This window comes from Zea mays, chromosome 5, assembly GCF_902167145.1.
Source record: "Zea mays cultivar B73 chromosome 5, Zm-B73-REFERENCE-NAM-5.0, whole genome shotgun sequence".
Taxonomy (NCBI): Eukaryota; Viridiplantae; Streptophyta; class Magnoliopsida; order Poales; family Poaceae; genus Zea; species Zea mays.
Window position 1 is genome coordinate 125,310,820 of NC_050100.1, and position 15,611 is coordinate 125,326,430.

The 15,611-nt window shown below is 41.3% G+C and overlaps 1 protein-coding gene across 4 annotated transcripts in view; it reads right to left on the reverse strand.

The window, feature by feature from the left end:
• The window catches only part of LOC103626859 (transcription factor TGAL9), a 12,950-nt gene extending 4,125 nt beyond the window's left edge, over positions 1–8,825 (reverse strand). The window contains exons 1-8 of one of the 4 annotated variants that reach the window (XM_008647217.4): positions 8,367–8,825; positions 7,852–7,972; positions 6,716–6,786; positions 6,413–6,562; positions 6,143–6,295; positions 5,921–5,998; positions 5,300–5,357; positions 4,802–5,106 (exon numbers count right to left, since the gene is read on the reverse strand). In XM_008647217.4, the coding sequence (XP_008645439.1) occupies positions 4,802–5,106; positions 5,300–5,357; positions 5,921–5,998; positions 6,143–6,295; positions 6,413–6,562; positions 6,716–6,786; positions 7,852–7,972; positions 8,367–8,453 (1,023 nt within the window). In that variant the 5' untranslated portion in view covers positions 8,454–8,825. The remainder of the gene's footprint in view (positions 1–4,801; positions 5,107–5,299; positions 5,358–5,920; positions 5,999–6,142; positions 6,296–6,412; positions 6,563–6,715; positions 6,787–7,851; positions 7,973–8,366) is intronic. The other 3 variants (XM_008647216.4, XM_035959119.1, XM_008647218.4) reach the window with 3 other exon arrangements.
• Positions 8,826–15,611: the final 6,786 nt, after the last annotated feature.

The following is a 15,611-nucleotide window of genomic DNA, read 5'->3' on the forward strand; positions in this document are numbered from 1 at the left end:
TAGGTGTTGAAATTTGCTACAAAAAATGGATTGATAAGGCTAATAGCACTCTTTTTAGAGGCCCATTCAAGAAGGTATTTAATAGAGTATGTATTCACAAGGACACTTATGCTCTTTGGTCTGATATTTGTGCACTACATGGAGGGACCAAGAGCGAGCGTGAGGAGCATTACCACATAGTCATGAATAAATTAAATTATTTTGAAATGCTTCATCATGAAAATGTAAAATGACATGTACCCACATTTGAATGTCCTTTTAGAGGAAGTCAATGAATTGGAACTCAGACATCGAATGTTGTGATGAAAATCTTGAGTGTGCTCTCAATTGAGAAGTATGGCCACATCGTAACCGTGCTTCACCAAATTGATCTTCCCAGCACTACATTGACTTAAATCATGGAGAAGATCAATGCTCATGAGGTATACATGCATATCCATAATCAAGATGGCTCTTCTTCAAACAAGAAGAAGGATTTGATTATCTAAGCCAATCATGGGAAGAATAGTAGAGCTAAAGTGCAAGAAGAGACTTAAAGCTCAAGCGATAATGAAGTCAATGATTTGAAGATTGCACTTATGGTGAAGAAGTACACCAAGATGCTAAAGAAGGTCAATCGTCAAATTTGACTCAAGAAAGAAGAAATTCTTCACAAGTAGCAAGAGAAAGCCCATCTCTGAGATGGATTGCTACAACTACGGTGAGCTTGGACATCTTCCTCATCGATGCACCAAGCCTAAGAAGAAAAAGTTCAATGGTAAGAAGGATGATTCAAGTGAAGATGATAAGAAGGGAAAATGCCTTCAAGAAAAGATATGGCAAGAAAAGACAGTTTTCACAAGACAAAGGGTGGAAAAGCCTACATTGTTGGTGATTGACTTACCAACATCGACTCTATGAGTGGCTTATAATCATTTGATAGTGATGATGAAGATGAGAAGGTGGTCACGCTTTCTATGATATTCTCTTCTCCACAATTATCACCTCCATCATCCTCTACACACTTAAGTCAAGTAGTTTAAGCTCGTTTCATGCACTTTCGTTGCCCACATGTCTATGTCCTCACCACTTCTTGAGCCTTTGGTTTTGACCGTTAGGTTTTGGTCCTTCATTACAAATGGGGAGTGGTAGTGTGAGTATGTGAGTTGGGGGAGCATGGGATTAGGGAGGGATAGGGTGAGTATGATGAGTTTGAGATATATTTGGTTTTATATGTTTTGTTATTTTCTATGTATAATATGCACTTTGATTTACATATTTTTGCATTGTATGATATAATTTGTGTTTGTTGCATACTCTTATGTATGATATTGTGACATGTACACTTTTTACTTCATATTCTAAAGCATGTCATAAGTTCTTGTTTTATGACTGATATCTTTAAAAAACAACGTTATCCTTTAATGTACATGAGCTAAAAAATCATTTTTACATGGTGCATGACTTGGATCTCGGTTATATGATTTACTCTAACATCTTATGTTTCAACTCTAAAAGTTCATACAAACAAGGCCCCTTTAAAAATCCTCTTTCAAATACTTGAGATAGTGTTGTCATCAATTACCAAAAGGGGGAGATTGAAAGCATCTAGGCCCTTACGGGCTACCCTATAGTAAAAATGTAGCACATAAATATCTCCCTCATATGGTCAACAATAGTATACAAATATATTTCGCATAAAACTATATCTGCTTAATTGATCTATGCATAAATTATGAATATTAGAATCAATTCAAAGGATCCAAATGTGGCCTTAGTGATTTTGATGATTAATTGCAACACAAGATTGTTGTGACTAACATGTGCTTTGTGGAGGCAAAGTGAAGTTATGTCCCTGATGGAGATTGTTTGACAATATATGGTTTTGATGCCCATGATTATGGATTTTGTTTTGTTTTTAAAGAATGGAAAACAAAGTTTAAGGATGGACTAGTTCTAAGTTTGGAGTTGAGAGACACTTAGAATACTTTAGGATTTTGTTTTTTCTTCAACCATACTATAAAGACGGTATGAACTAGTAGCTTGACCTAGATAAGTCTAATGAGTTAAGTGTGGCGCATAATATTTGTCTTTATCTCTAAGTTGCCTAGGAGAGGACCAAAAGAATTATGGATCAAAACCCGTTTATAAAGTTTCCAAATTTGACAAATTAGATGGTTTTTTGAGGCGTCATACTTTGATTTTAGGGTCGTCAGATCATAGATGACTAGGTTGATGCCTCTATGTAGTCAGCCTGAGAGAGAAAAAATGTTGGACTCTATGAACTATAGAGCGTAATACCAATGAGTTGAGTTTGACAATTTGTGGAAAACAAACTAGAGAGCTCTAGGGTGCGTTAGACTAGTATGGTGGCATGCGTCGGACCATATGACACAACTATTTGAGTTATGTTTCTTTCTATAGGGTCATCGAACCCTTTAAATAGTGGCCTTATTGGATCAATGAGTTGAGTCTGCTGACCTCTGCTAAGTGACCATAGGGGGTTTCGCGGACATCAAACTGATCCGACAATGAGTGTCATACCATACGCTCGCAATAGTAATTCAAATGGCTAGTTCTGGCACAGTACATATACAATTACTGTTGTGTCTCATCGGACCATGCAATATGGTCATACGGGTGTACGTTAGACGATTTGATGCTCACGAATTTTGCCTAGAGTTACTATATATAATGGCTAGTTGTCCAGTTGGTGGTTATAATTACCTCACTAACCAACCATACTAGTGCTCCTACCTAATTTAATAGCTAAAGCAACCCATATTGAGTGTCAGAAAGAGCCATTGCCTAGTGAGAGACTTAAGAGTTGAAATTCTCTTGGTTTGGAGCCTCATTAGTATATAAGAGAGTAATGAGTGTGCACCCATTAATCTTATTGAGCTTGGTACGTAGAGTCAAGTGAGAGTTTAATACTCTTGATGATCGACATCACTTAGACAGTTTAGTGGTGATCAAGAGTGCGGTGAACACTGATAGAGTTTGTGGGTGACCCAACTCAAGACTTATACATGATCATGAGCGGCTCACTGTGGGCGGCAAAGAACCAGCTTGTAAAGAGCACTTAGTCTTTATTTGGAACAAGGGGGAGTGACACCCGGGTGCTCTAATAACGAGAATTAGTGGAGAGTGCTGACTCTCTAAGACGTTGGTAAAAACATTGAGAAGTCTTCAAACTTTTGTTATATTATATACATTTACGTTTAAGCAATTTACTTCAAGAATTTATGGTCTTAGAACTGCCATGTGAGTATACGGTTAGAAATTAGAGTGCAAAACTATTAATACATTAGACACTCGGTGATGTTGAGCTTGCAAATAGGAATTACTTTATGCAAGATTTTTTTATAGAAGTCTAGTTCACTCGTAATTTTATGGAATAATAAGATTAGACCAAACCTAACTAAGTCCAACAAATATAGCTATATTAGATCGTGTTATCATTTGCTAGTTTAAGGAAGAAATCACCTTAATATTGTGAGAACAGAGACATCTACCAATAATACTCTAGAGGTGTAACAGGGACTTCTTGTGTAGTATCGTGAAAACACAGGGCTGTTGGCGTGGTTCCCAAGTTCCAACCAATCCATCTAGAAGCGGCCGAAAGGATACATGTGTCAAGCAGGTCCCTGGCATCGTTGTAGGTGAGTTAACCAACCCCGTCTCCATCTCCCGTCTAACCTACCCCCTGTTGCAGTAGTTGTGGTAAGTACCAATCACATAGGACAGATATATATAGGAGTGTGTAGTAGATATGGCGGCTAGTACTACTATGTAGTACGTAGAGAGAAGTCCGAAGACAATTCCTCCAAAGACCTAAACTGTCCCTGTCAACGTAACTGGGACCTCTTACCTACCTAATCAGCTAGCTAACCCATAATATACATACACCTGTCCAATTACTAGGATGCTGCTTGTACCTAATGCCTCTGTCCATTATTACCAAACAACACCTGAATTCTTAACCTTTTAAGACTAGTCTCAGAACTCTACTTTTCTAAGAAATTTCTATTTTTTTCCAAGTAAAATAAACTAATTTCTCTTGGAAAATAAAAACTCCTTGAAAAAATGGGGTTTCCAAACTAGCTCTTATTATACGTATTTTGCTATCTATACCATTATGTAATCCATCAGTTTAAACGACTTTGCAAAACTCACCCATCAAATCACTCCCACACTCATAACCTATACTAAATCCACCAAACAAATGACATCTAAACTTTTTTTGATGTTATGACACATAGACTTAACACATTATCAGAACCAACAGTTCGAATAGTTGGATAACCGCCTCTCTTACTCACTCAAATCCAATAAACATTATTACTATACTTAGATTATCTCTCATCTCTCTCCTCGCCGCCCCAAGCCTCCCCCACTCACTTCGCGTCCTTGCTTCCCCCTCCACCTCACTCGCGCCGCCATAATCGACCTCTCTCTAGAATCATAATATTAGCAATGGTCTATATGTTAATATATCAATTAATAAGCTAGTGAATTTGCATGGTTGTCGTCCCCTACATCATCGGCCCGTACGCAGGGAGAAGCCTATATGCATAGTCGTGAGCCGTGAGTCGTCGTGAGACATGCATGCATGCCTCGTACACGGTGGCCAAAAACAAAGTCAACTTCTTGTGTGTCATTGATTTGAGGTATGTATAGTACACCAGCTAAAAAATGTCGCGATCTATCGGTTTTTAATTTCCAGTCTCCGGCCGGGCCGGTAGCAATGCAATTAGGTGGTAGAAATTTAGTCAACTAGTAGTACCAATATAATCAGTTGTTCGTTCAAGTTAATACTGACCTTGATGAGCTCTGAAGGGCGGAAGCCGCCGATCCAGAGGAAGCAGCGCTCGGCGGCGGACACCCACGCCCCGGACACGAGGTGGAACGCGTCGGCGCTCGCCGCCACGGCCTTCAGCTCCGCCAGCGCACCGTGGTGCGCCGCCGCCGCGTCCACCAGCTGCCGGAGCTGCGCGTCCGCCGCCGCCGCCGCTGGCGTCGTCGCCGTCGCGGCGTACTCCGCCTCCAGCGCCGCCCGCAGGTGGCGCATCACCTTGCCGTGCTCCTCCTGCCACCTCGCGTGCTCCATGTCGAACCATGCCGCCTCTGCTCGACCATGCATATGCATGGACGCAATATTCATCAACTTAACTTAACTTGGAGCAAACGTGTGTAAGCGCGGAATGCATGCAGGAGATATAACAAAGAGGAGAGCTAGCTAGCATGCATGCATGTACAAGTACGCCATTGCATGCATGCGAGCAGTTCAGCTAGGGTTAATTTGAATGCATGCATGTGCCTGGGCTTAGCAGTCCGCCATTGGAACCAGATAGACCTCCACCACCAAATACTGCTCCCTGTGGTTGATTTGTTTGGCGACGTGCATGCACATAGAACAAGCTTAGTTAGTAATTAGTGTGTCTATGGAACAATAATAATACGAGTATCTTTAAATAAGACTACATCCACGAAAAGGATATAGCTCTCACTTTCTAGGAGCGAAATAATTTAAGTCGATTTGACCAAGAACTCTAACACCAATATTTATTATACAAAATAAATAAGTAACATTAAATTTAATTATGAAATATATTTTTATACTGTGAACCTATAGTTTAAAACATAAATGTACGTTGATACTATAAACTTTATCTAAATTTAAGCTATCTTGACTTGCACAAATTTTATAGTTGTTGTATCGTTTTATGGATGGAGAGAGAGCAGCTGTTTTGCCTAAAAAAAGCAGTGTTGATTCTACATAGTAGTAATAATAACAATATAACTAAATCAAACCATTAGTCCTTTTTTTGCCACGCCTCCCTCGTGTTAATAATTCTATATATGGTAGACACCTCAAAAGTTTCCACGTACTGAAGTTGTGAATTCAGTATTGTTTGGCATATTTCTTTTCATTTCATACCTGAGTTCTTGATCTGTGTACCTCTTGTTCCAGATGGGCCAGCCTAACCCTGCTTGTCTCTAGGTTCTGAATGTACGCCTACGATCATATATATACTTTAACTTAATTCAGATGGAAGAGACAAACAATTAAAAGGAAAACATTAACCATACATATATCAAACCATTAGTACTTTAACTTAATTCAGGCAAGTGCATGCATTCTTTCTGAACGAGTACGTACCTTCTTTCTGAGCCTGCTTTTCCGTGCCGCCTCCCTGTTCTGCGCGAGCCTTCTCAGCGTCTTGGCGTCTGAGGTCCTGGTGGGGCCCTCCTGTTGGTTCGACGTCGACGGTGTGCCGCTTCCCATGGCGCCACCGCTGCTGCTCCCTTCTCTCTGATGACGACAATGGCATGCATGCATGATGGGCACATACGTCATCAAGCAGACGCGCGCAGACGCCGGAGTGTGTGTGTGCATACGGACGGTCAGGTAGCTACGTACTGAACTAACCTTGACGGCTGCCGGCGGTTTGCTGCCGTCCTTTCGCGGCCCTGCCGGAGTCGCCGTCGTCCTCGACGGAAGGTTGGATGGCGGCTGCTTGGATGGGCCTGCGCCGGCGTTGTTCCACGCCGTGTTGTTAGTCGTAGCCCCCATAGATTCCTGCTTGAAATAATTAAAGTAGCTCACGATAAGACGAAAGATCAATATATATATAATGAGGGCAGGAAAGTGAGAAAAGGTATCTAAATGGAGACTGGATCGAGAGCCAATGCATGTGGTCGTCGTCGCTAATCTTTTTTTTTTCGTACGTACCTTTGGTGCAGCAGGCTCGACGACATGCATTGGTTCAGAAGGGAAGATGTTGAGAGTTTCTGCACAAAGTTCTGCGATTAAACTAGAAGCTAATAAGTGTACATGTACGAGAGATGGCATAGCGATGCTAACAAATGACCGATCCATTCTTTTTTATTTGTCGCGGTTTCTTAGTTCAAAAATTACCTAACAGACGACAAATATTGAAGAACAGATGTAATATATTCTTAAAATACAATCTAATATAGTTTTTAAGAGTTGGTAGCTGCTATTTTTTTAGCTATAGATGATTTTAAATGAAGATTGTTTCAATTAATCTGCTAATAGGTGGTTGGATAATAAATCAAAGGTACATATTTATAAACTATTAACAATCCTAAACAGTTATTAGCAATTCCTAGCTAATAGTTTGCAGGTTGAATCCGCTAGTACTAATTTTAGTTGCTATCAAACAAGCTCTAAGCTAATTAGTCCATTGAACTAGTTATTAGATTGTCACATATAAGGGCGGAGAATGGGAATAATGTATGCACGTATATATGCGTGTGTATATGGTTGTTGGAAGTGGATACGTGGTGAAGGGAAAGAGCTATCTAGACTATGAGAAATCACATCTCTGCCCAACTGCGTTATTTCAGCAGAAAGAAAATGACCTATCTGGAATGAAATGAGCACATACTCGAGCAAGTGTTTGTTACATGTCACTCTCCTTGAACTAGCAGAGATTCTTTTTTTTCCTTCTCTGAAAATTGGCTTTTGTCGGACTCAGAGAGAACAAGCTTTGCATACAAAAAAGAAGGAAAGACGATTGAGAGGTCTGATCCTCACGCCATTGTATCGCATCTTTAATTTGCTCTCATTCTTGTTTTGAGCCATGTCCAATCAGGGTAGATGCATCACAGAATGGCATGTTTGAGTTTAATTAATTAATTAATCTGCCATGTACTCCCTTACTCCGTTTGTTTGTTTTTATTTGTCGCCGGTCAGTACAAAATTGGACTAATTAGCGTCAAATAAATAAAAAATGGAGGCAATATGATCTAACCTATACTATGCAATAAAGTTTATCCCCTTATATATACAGCCCGTGCATGTATATGCATGCATAAGCTAAGGGAGTTAAGTGTGTGGCTTACGAGGTTGATCTTGAATAACTGATGCTTGATCCTGGCTGCTGTTAAGATAGAGGAAGAGCGCTTGATCGAACTCGGCCATGTCGTCGTATCCGCCGCCTCCAGCTGGCTCCTTTCTGCTGCACTTGCACAAATCAATACACGCAAAATTATAAATTAGGCTGGTATCAATCATCATTTTAGTTTGGTCAGTTACTAAAATGATATACTGGAAATGCTACCAATAAAAAAAATAAGTTTATGTAAAGACAAAATTTCCGATCGAGCAAATTCTATGTTGAACAGTTAAATTAAATCCACCGTGGAAAATTAAAAATCTGATGAAAACCAGAGAAGAGATTGACGCCACAGTATATATAATCCACCATATGCTTCAGAAATCAGAAGAAAGGAGTCAAAAGCAAGCAAAAAAAAAAAAAGCAAACCTTCAATTCCGATCCATCTATATATCTATATATTCGCAAGAAAATAGAGCAAGATCCGAATCCAGCTATATATCCATGTGTGTTAGGGTTTACATGATGTTGCCATGGACGGACGATGATGAAGCTTGGACCTTGGTCCCTGCGTCTGGGGAAGAAGCCTGCGCATGTGGCTGCTGCCATGTCCTATCCCCCATGCATGCAATCACTTGCTACCAGTGTGGAGGCAGCTTAATAACTTCTCTCTCGAACCTCTCTCAAGTGTCGGACTGATGAAGCATGCAGGAAAGATATATGATACAAAAGATCAGCTTCAATTCTCCCTATCTGATGCGCTGCTGTTCTTCTCTAATCCCCCCTCAGCTGCTTTTGCTATGGCTTCTTCTTCCTGGATGGCTATGGCTTCTTCCGACCGCGAACTAGCAAAAGTAGGACTTGCAACCTGATTGAGGTGGAGTGCTTGTACAAGAAATATAAGGGAGTGGTTACGAACCATGGAAAAAGCTAGGCACAATAATTAGACTTTTCAATAACTAATATAAAAAATAAAGGTGGAATACGATGTGTCCTTGGATCGGGTCAGGCAGGATGACTGCTTTCGGAGCAGTTAGTTTTATATTATATTGACCTGCCATTTGTTCTCAAGTTTCATATTAATAGATCAAATTTATACCAAAACATACAATATTCTGGATTATCAACTCCATCTCTCATCAGTCTGTTCACTGCCTCAAATGGGACGCGACCATCCATAACACTTGTTTAAAACACGTAACTAGCTTTTCACTTTTTTTTAAAACACGTCAATAACGACGGTGCACATGTGACATCTATTGTAAAAACATGTCACAAGTAAAATGTGGTAATAACTAAGTGATGTCTTTTATTTTACGCCTTTTGGACTAGCGCTCGGAAAAGAAGGCTCCGGTGGGTCCCTTTGCCAGTCTCTTTGGCGAGTGCTCCGGGAGGCACTCGGCAAAGGTTTCCTCTTTGCCAAGTGCCTGCTGGACTCGTGCTCAGCAAAGACGGCTCCGATGGCCCCTTTGTCAGTCCCTTTGCCGCGTGCTAGGGCCACAGCAATCGATAAAGAAGCTTTACCGGTTCTCAGGTATACCTTCTTTGCCGAGTGCTACACTCGGCAAAGTGACCAAAAACCCATTTTTATTTTTATTATTCTATCCAAATAAACAAAAGATATATTACATAATTATCACATATACATCACAAATATCATAGAATCATTACATACATCACTACCGGAATCAGGCGCTTTATCGAGTGTCTGAAGCACTCGGCAAAGCCCGAAAAACACTCGGCAAAAACATTGCCGAGTGTGACACTCGGCAAAGAGAGCTCGACGAATATCACCACATATCTCACAAAGACCACAAACCTCACAAATATCACCACATCAAACAAGTTTCACAAGCATAAGTTTCCAACACTCACAAACATAACTCTCAAGTATCTCACAAAGTATTACCAACATCAACAAGTACATAACAAGTTATCTCATAAAGTATTACCAACACCAACAAACATAAGATCATGTGCACAAAGTATCTCAGCGAGGTGGACGACCGGACTAGTTTGGCGTTGGGCTGGGAGATCCATGACGGTTGTTTGATGTCGTTGATTGTCCCTGCATAGAGAAGAGATTGCATGTGTGAAACCAGATGAATATATATCATGCACGACTAGAATTTTGATACTCACAGTCACAGGAGTATGGAACTGAGCAGGTTCAGCTGAAGGGAACAACGGAGGTGGTGGAGCAAAACCCTATGCGTCGCCAAGGCTCTGTATGTACTGGAACATCTCCGCCATGCTCTGCTGATCTGCCATGCGATCCACTCCCTCTGCCCTTATCCTCGCCTCCATCTCCATCTGTTCCCTCTTCTCTTCTTCTAGTTAGGCCTGTAATATTGCATCCTAATGTTATAATAATGCAAAGAGAAGGTATATAACTCAATGAATGACGAGTTACAGAAGCACTAACCTGGAGTTCCTGGATGCGATACTGTGAGCTGTTCTACCGAGGTCGTATGGTTGGGCTTGTGCTCGTGCTCCTTGCTCGCACCTGAGACAGGGTGGGAGTGGAGGACGAGTCGATTGCCCCATCGGCAATACAGTACCGCCCATGCCTCATGCCTCCTCTAACCCTCATGAGGACATCTCTGTCGATGTCTTGGATCGTAATCTGGTCCATGGACCTACTGTGCCATGGCAGTGTACTCATTGAGGCGGATGTGGACGGTGGGGTTGCTATATGTCTCGGGCCTGTCCTCTAGGTTGTAGGTGACATCGGACGTCACCTTGCCCTTGTGGGCCATAACATACGTCGAGAAGGTGGAGCAAGGCTGGCCACCATGTGACGCCTGTCTGCGAGAAAGCCAACAAGATGGTTAGAAATCACGCCTAATCGAAAGTTAGACTAAATTAAAGGGAGCACATACCCATGCTTTTGCGTATTTGCGAGGCTGCGGCTGCCTTGGTGGTGGAAGGGACCTTGCATCTTCAAACGTCGTTCCCATCTAGCATTGTGAGCCTTGTCCCACTCGGTTGAGTACCACCTTTGCACCATTTGCTTCTAGCACTTAGGACGTGCGGTGCACCAATAAGGAATCATCTAAAAAACAAGTACACAACATAACAAAAGATAAAATTAAGCATATTTAATATCAATATTAATGTTCTGTATTTACCTGCAAGTACTGGTCTAGAGTCAACAACATGGTCTGTGCGTCCTTCTTGCTCACCTTCTCCACAAGGATGGAGCCGTAGTAAGAGATGATGGCCTAGATGCATGCCTCATAACACATGTCCACGACAAGCTTACAGCTCGCGGTAGCCACCACATCCGCCTTGGCCTCGTATCCAGCCTCGCATCTGAATAAATCCTACATACAAAGACGATATATCCATACATTATTTCAAGAATGTGTAATGAATGCAACATATTAAATAATATAGTGCTAGGAAAACTTACCCACAACTGTTGCTTCACCCACTCTGCCTTGTTGTTGAATTGTCTACCGTCCTAATCCACTACATCGGGGGAGACGACTTAGTGGTTGAAGGAATAGGCCGGGTCCGTCACTCGAACGTACTCAACAAGTCTAGAGAAGTGTTCCCTACATAGAAGGCCGAGGATGCCATTGGGGTTGCGGCCGTGACCCCCTGCATTCTCCAAAACCTTCCAAGACTTGTCCAAGTGATTAAGAAAAAGTATTAGTTTCTATTCTAAATTTGAACATATAATATGAAGAAGCAGTGACAACATCTAAAGTTACATATGTTTCCCCATCAGGTCGAATAAGTGGGCATCTGTCATGAAGTATCGGTCGCTGAGGGAGACTTGAGGGACCTCGCAAGTAGACGTGCGTTGAACCTGAGGCACCAGATCCGGAGGCGTCCTACTGAGCGTCGTCGTTGTCGTCCTGCTGCGCCGCATCGACAGCGGCCTGCTGCTCCACCTGCTATTGTACAACGTCATCCTACTGCGCCTCCTCCTCCCCTCCCCTTCCTGGTCCCACCGCCCACCATTTTTGTCCAACCACCTGTAATTAAGAGTAAGCAAATAAGCACAAATAAAAATTATTTATTTATAAACAGATGCAAAATAAATAAAATATATCATTACATTAATTAAAAATAATCTTCATATGTGTCTAGATTAGCCGGATCATAAGTCTCATCATCACTATCAACCATTTCAATATCATCTGAAGGCGTAAGTTCGTCATTGTCATTGCCTTCAAGCATTTCTAAGTCATTCTCATTTTGCACCTCATCATCCTCCTCATCAACGACCATTTCAATATCTACTTCCATTTTGATCACTTGTTAAGTCTATCTCAAATTGCCCTTCTAGCCCATCTTCTAAAATGAACTCTCCGTCATATGTGTCCGGGTTCATTGTTTGGAACAGGTAATTTACCGTACGGTGATACCTTATACAAAACATCCCAACCCTTAAGATGTTCTTTCGTTTGGCACACATATGGGAGATACTACACTTGTGTGGACTGTTGGGCCATGATATAGTCATCGTCTCCTGATAAGGTGGAATCCTATCGAACTTTGACTAGCCCAAGATTAGAATGTGTCTGTCTCATCACTTCAGGGTCAAACCAATGGCATTTGAATATCACTGGAGTAAGAGGTTTGAAACCATGAAAATTGAGTTAATATATTTCTTCCATTCTTCCATAATACTCGACCTCGTCAAGCCCGGGCGTAAAGACTCCAGAACACGTGGTTTTTCGATTGGACCGACTTTGGTCGTAGCTTGTTGTGTGAAAATGGTATCCTTTGACGTCATACCCAGAAAATTTCCTGACCCTATAGGCAAAGCCATTGACTACTTGTCGGCACTCATAGATGGGTCTCTTTTGCCCTGCAAGTTCAAACACGCTAGATTATTATATTATCCGCACATAAGAGAAACTTCAAATAACAAACTAAGCACGATACCTTCTATTTGAGCCAGGAAATGAAATCGGGGAATCCATTTCCTGCACCCTTTCTAAGAAGGGTATCATATTCCAATGGAGTTGGGTCTCTTGATCGACGCCATAATTCATGAAGAAATTGCTCCATGTATAGCGTCACCTCTTCAAGGTTGGTCAATACATATAGCATGATATGATGCCACTCTTCATGTCTCAGGGTCTTGGTGGTCGAACCACTTGCACTTCTGAGTTGCCCTCAAAAAATGTTGAGGTTCGATTCATTTTCGCCATCATTGTGATGAGGGGGTGGATTATGCACGCTCGACAGTTTGTCACCATAGTAAGTTGTTGTGAAGTTTCATACCTCCTCTAGTATGTATGCATATGCAATGGAAGCCTCGATTTTGCATTTATTTCTACATTTCTTTTGGATAGTTTATAGACATCTCTCGATTGGATAGCACCAATATAACAACATGCCCCCTATTTGTGCCTCATACCGGAGATGAAGAATCAAATGCTGCATCGGATTGAAGAAGTGGGTGGAAAGATCTTCTCCGGCTTACACAGTAACACGGGTGCCATTCTTTCCATGTCTGCAATCACGGTCCGAGATAACCCTTGCACAAAGCTGACAGAAGAAATAGCTCAATTCTGCAAGCGATAGCCAGACATGCTCAGGGACATAGCCTCAAACCATCGTCAGAAGAATTCATTCAATCCATATGTGGAAGTCATGACTCTTCATTCCTAAGATTCATAGAGTAGATAAGTTCACCCCGCTACTCAGGTTAGCTGCATACCCATCAGGGAACATTAACATCTTGATCCATTGTAGTAATTCTTTCCTCTAGGCCCTGCTCAGGATGAAATCGGCCTTAGGCCTTCTCCATGCCTTTCCACCACTCGACGACTTCATCTCTTGGTTTGGTCTATCACATAACGCTGCCAGATTCACTCTTGTCTTTACGTTATCCTTCGACTTATTAGGAATGTCCATAATTGTTGCCTAGAGTGTCTCAACGGCATTTTTTCAGTGTGCATCACATCAATATTGTGTCGAAGGAGCACATCAATATAGTTGAGTCAAAACTGACTTATGTGTACACATATGCTGCTCACCATATCCCACAAAACCACCTTCTGGATTGGCCACGAGACGATCTATATGTTGACGAACTTTAGCACCATTCATCATTGTAGGTGGGCGGCATGTCACTATGACACCTTTCGTAAAGTTCTTGACGTCTAGTCAGAATGCATGATCAGGAGGGAGAAATTATCGATGTTTATCGAACGAAGAATATTTGCCACCCTTTTTCAACTAAATGAACCTAAGAGCTTCCTTGCAAATTGGGCATGGGAACTTACCGTGAACACACTGTTGGTCACTTATTTTCAAATTCTATACGACATCAAAAACAAGACAACACAGATTGAGGAATTTGAACCTTCGTCTTCAAGTTTACACCTCTTCGAAGTGTTAACTTGAAGACGAAGGTTTTGAGAGAAGATGAAGATGGAACTACTTTAAGTAGAAACATAAATGAACCATGGAATGTAAAACTCATCTCATGTTTCATAGTGTTTTTATTCCATCTTCCCTTTCCTTGTTTAAAAAAGGCTACAAACATACCTTCGACTTCTTGACACAAAGCAACACGAAGATTTTTCACAGAATAGATACAACAAAGTTGAGATCTTCCCCCCGAAAAAGGTGGTATTATGCGAGGCACTGTTCACCTATTTATAGGTGTGGAATACAACTTCGGTAGAATTACAATTGTGCCCTGAAGCCTAAACATTTAGACTAATAAACGTGATAAGGGTAACTGTGTCTTTTCTCTCTATCATCTTGTCACCAAAATCTGTGAACACCTTCTTCCGGCTTCTTCTAGCTTCTCTCTTCATCTTTTTACATGGTTGTCCTGAAGCTTGTAATGTTGTCCTTGCTTGATTCATTCCGAAGGTGGTTTTTACTGAAGCACATGTAATACTTTTAGAGATGTATCAGGAAACAATGTTAATTAGTGTTTTGAGGACCTTTGAAGGACGAAGGCCCTAACAGTAGCCCCTCGCAGTATTGGTTTGTTTCCTCGCAACGAACTCAGACTACGAAATGAATGAAGGTCTTGTGTTGATGGTCCAAAAAACACCTTCCCTGAGCTAATCAGCGACATACTTGAAATGCAGGGCCCGTTCTACAGTGGTAATTTTATTTTTTTCTCCAGCCTTTTTTATTCGCTTTGGCCTGGCTTTTGTGTATAAATAGAATGAAAACCATATGCACATTTATCACACCATTTACTAGTTTGTTGCTAGAATAGCTAGTGCTTTTAAACCGAAGGTTATTATTGTCAATTGTGATCGTTTTAGCTTCGGTAGTTTTTTTAGTTTTTGCTAAGATGATCGAGGGGAGCAAGAGTGAAGAGTTTGTGCTTTCTGGGTTTCGAGAGGCCATGGACAATAGTAATACTGTGAAGATTACTTATGAAATATTGGCAGGATTATCGGACGATTCCGAGGATAGTGAGGACTTAGATTTTGAGAGTGATGCTAACGATGCCGAAGAGCGACCCTAGAAAACAAGCCATGTTGTCTTTGGGAAGTCGATCGTGAAGAAGGGTCAAATTGAGGCTATGAAGGGTAAGTATTTTCATGACGTTTCCATTGTGAGACTTGGTGGGGACGCTATTGTTCCACTTCCTTAGAAGGATGAAGTAGTTGTTTATCGAAGCTTTTTGAAGGCGGGACTACATTTTCCTCTTCATAAAATGTTAGTGGAAGTCCTTAAAAGGTTTGAAATATATCTTCATCAGCTTACCCTCGAGGCTCTGGTTAGAGTGGGGGTTTTGATTTGGGCAGTGAAGAGTCAGGGCATAGAGTT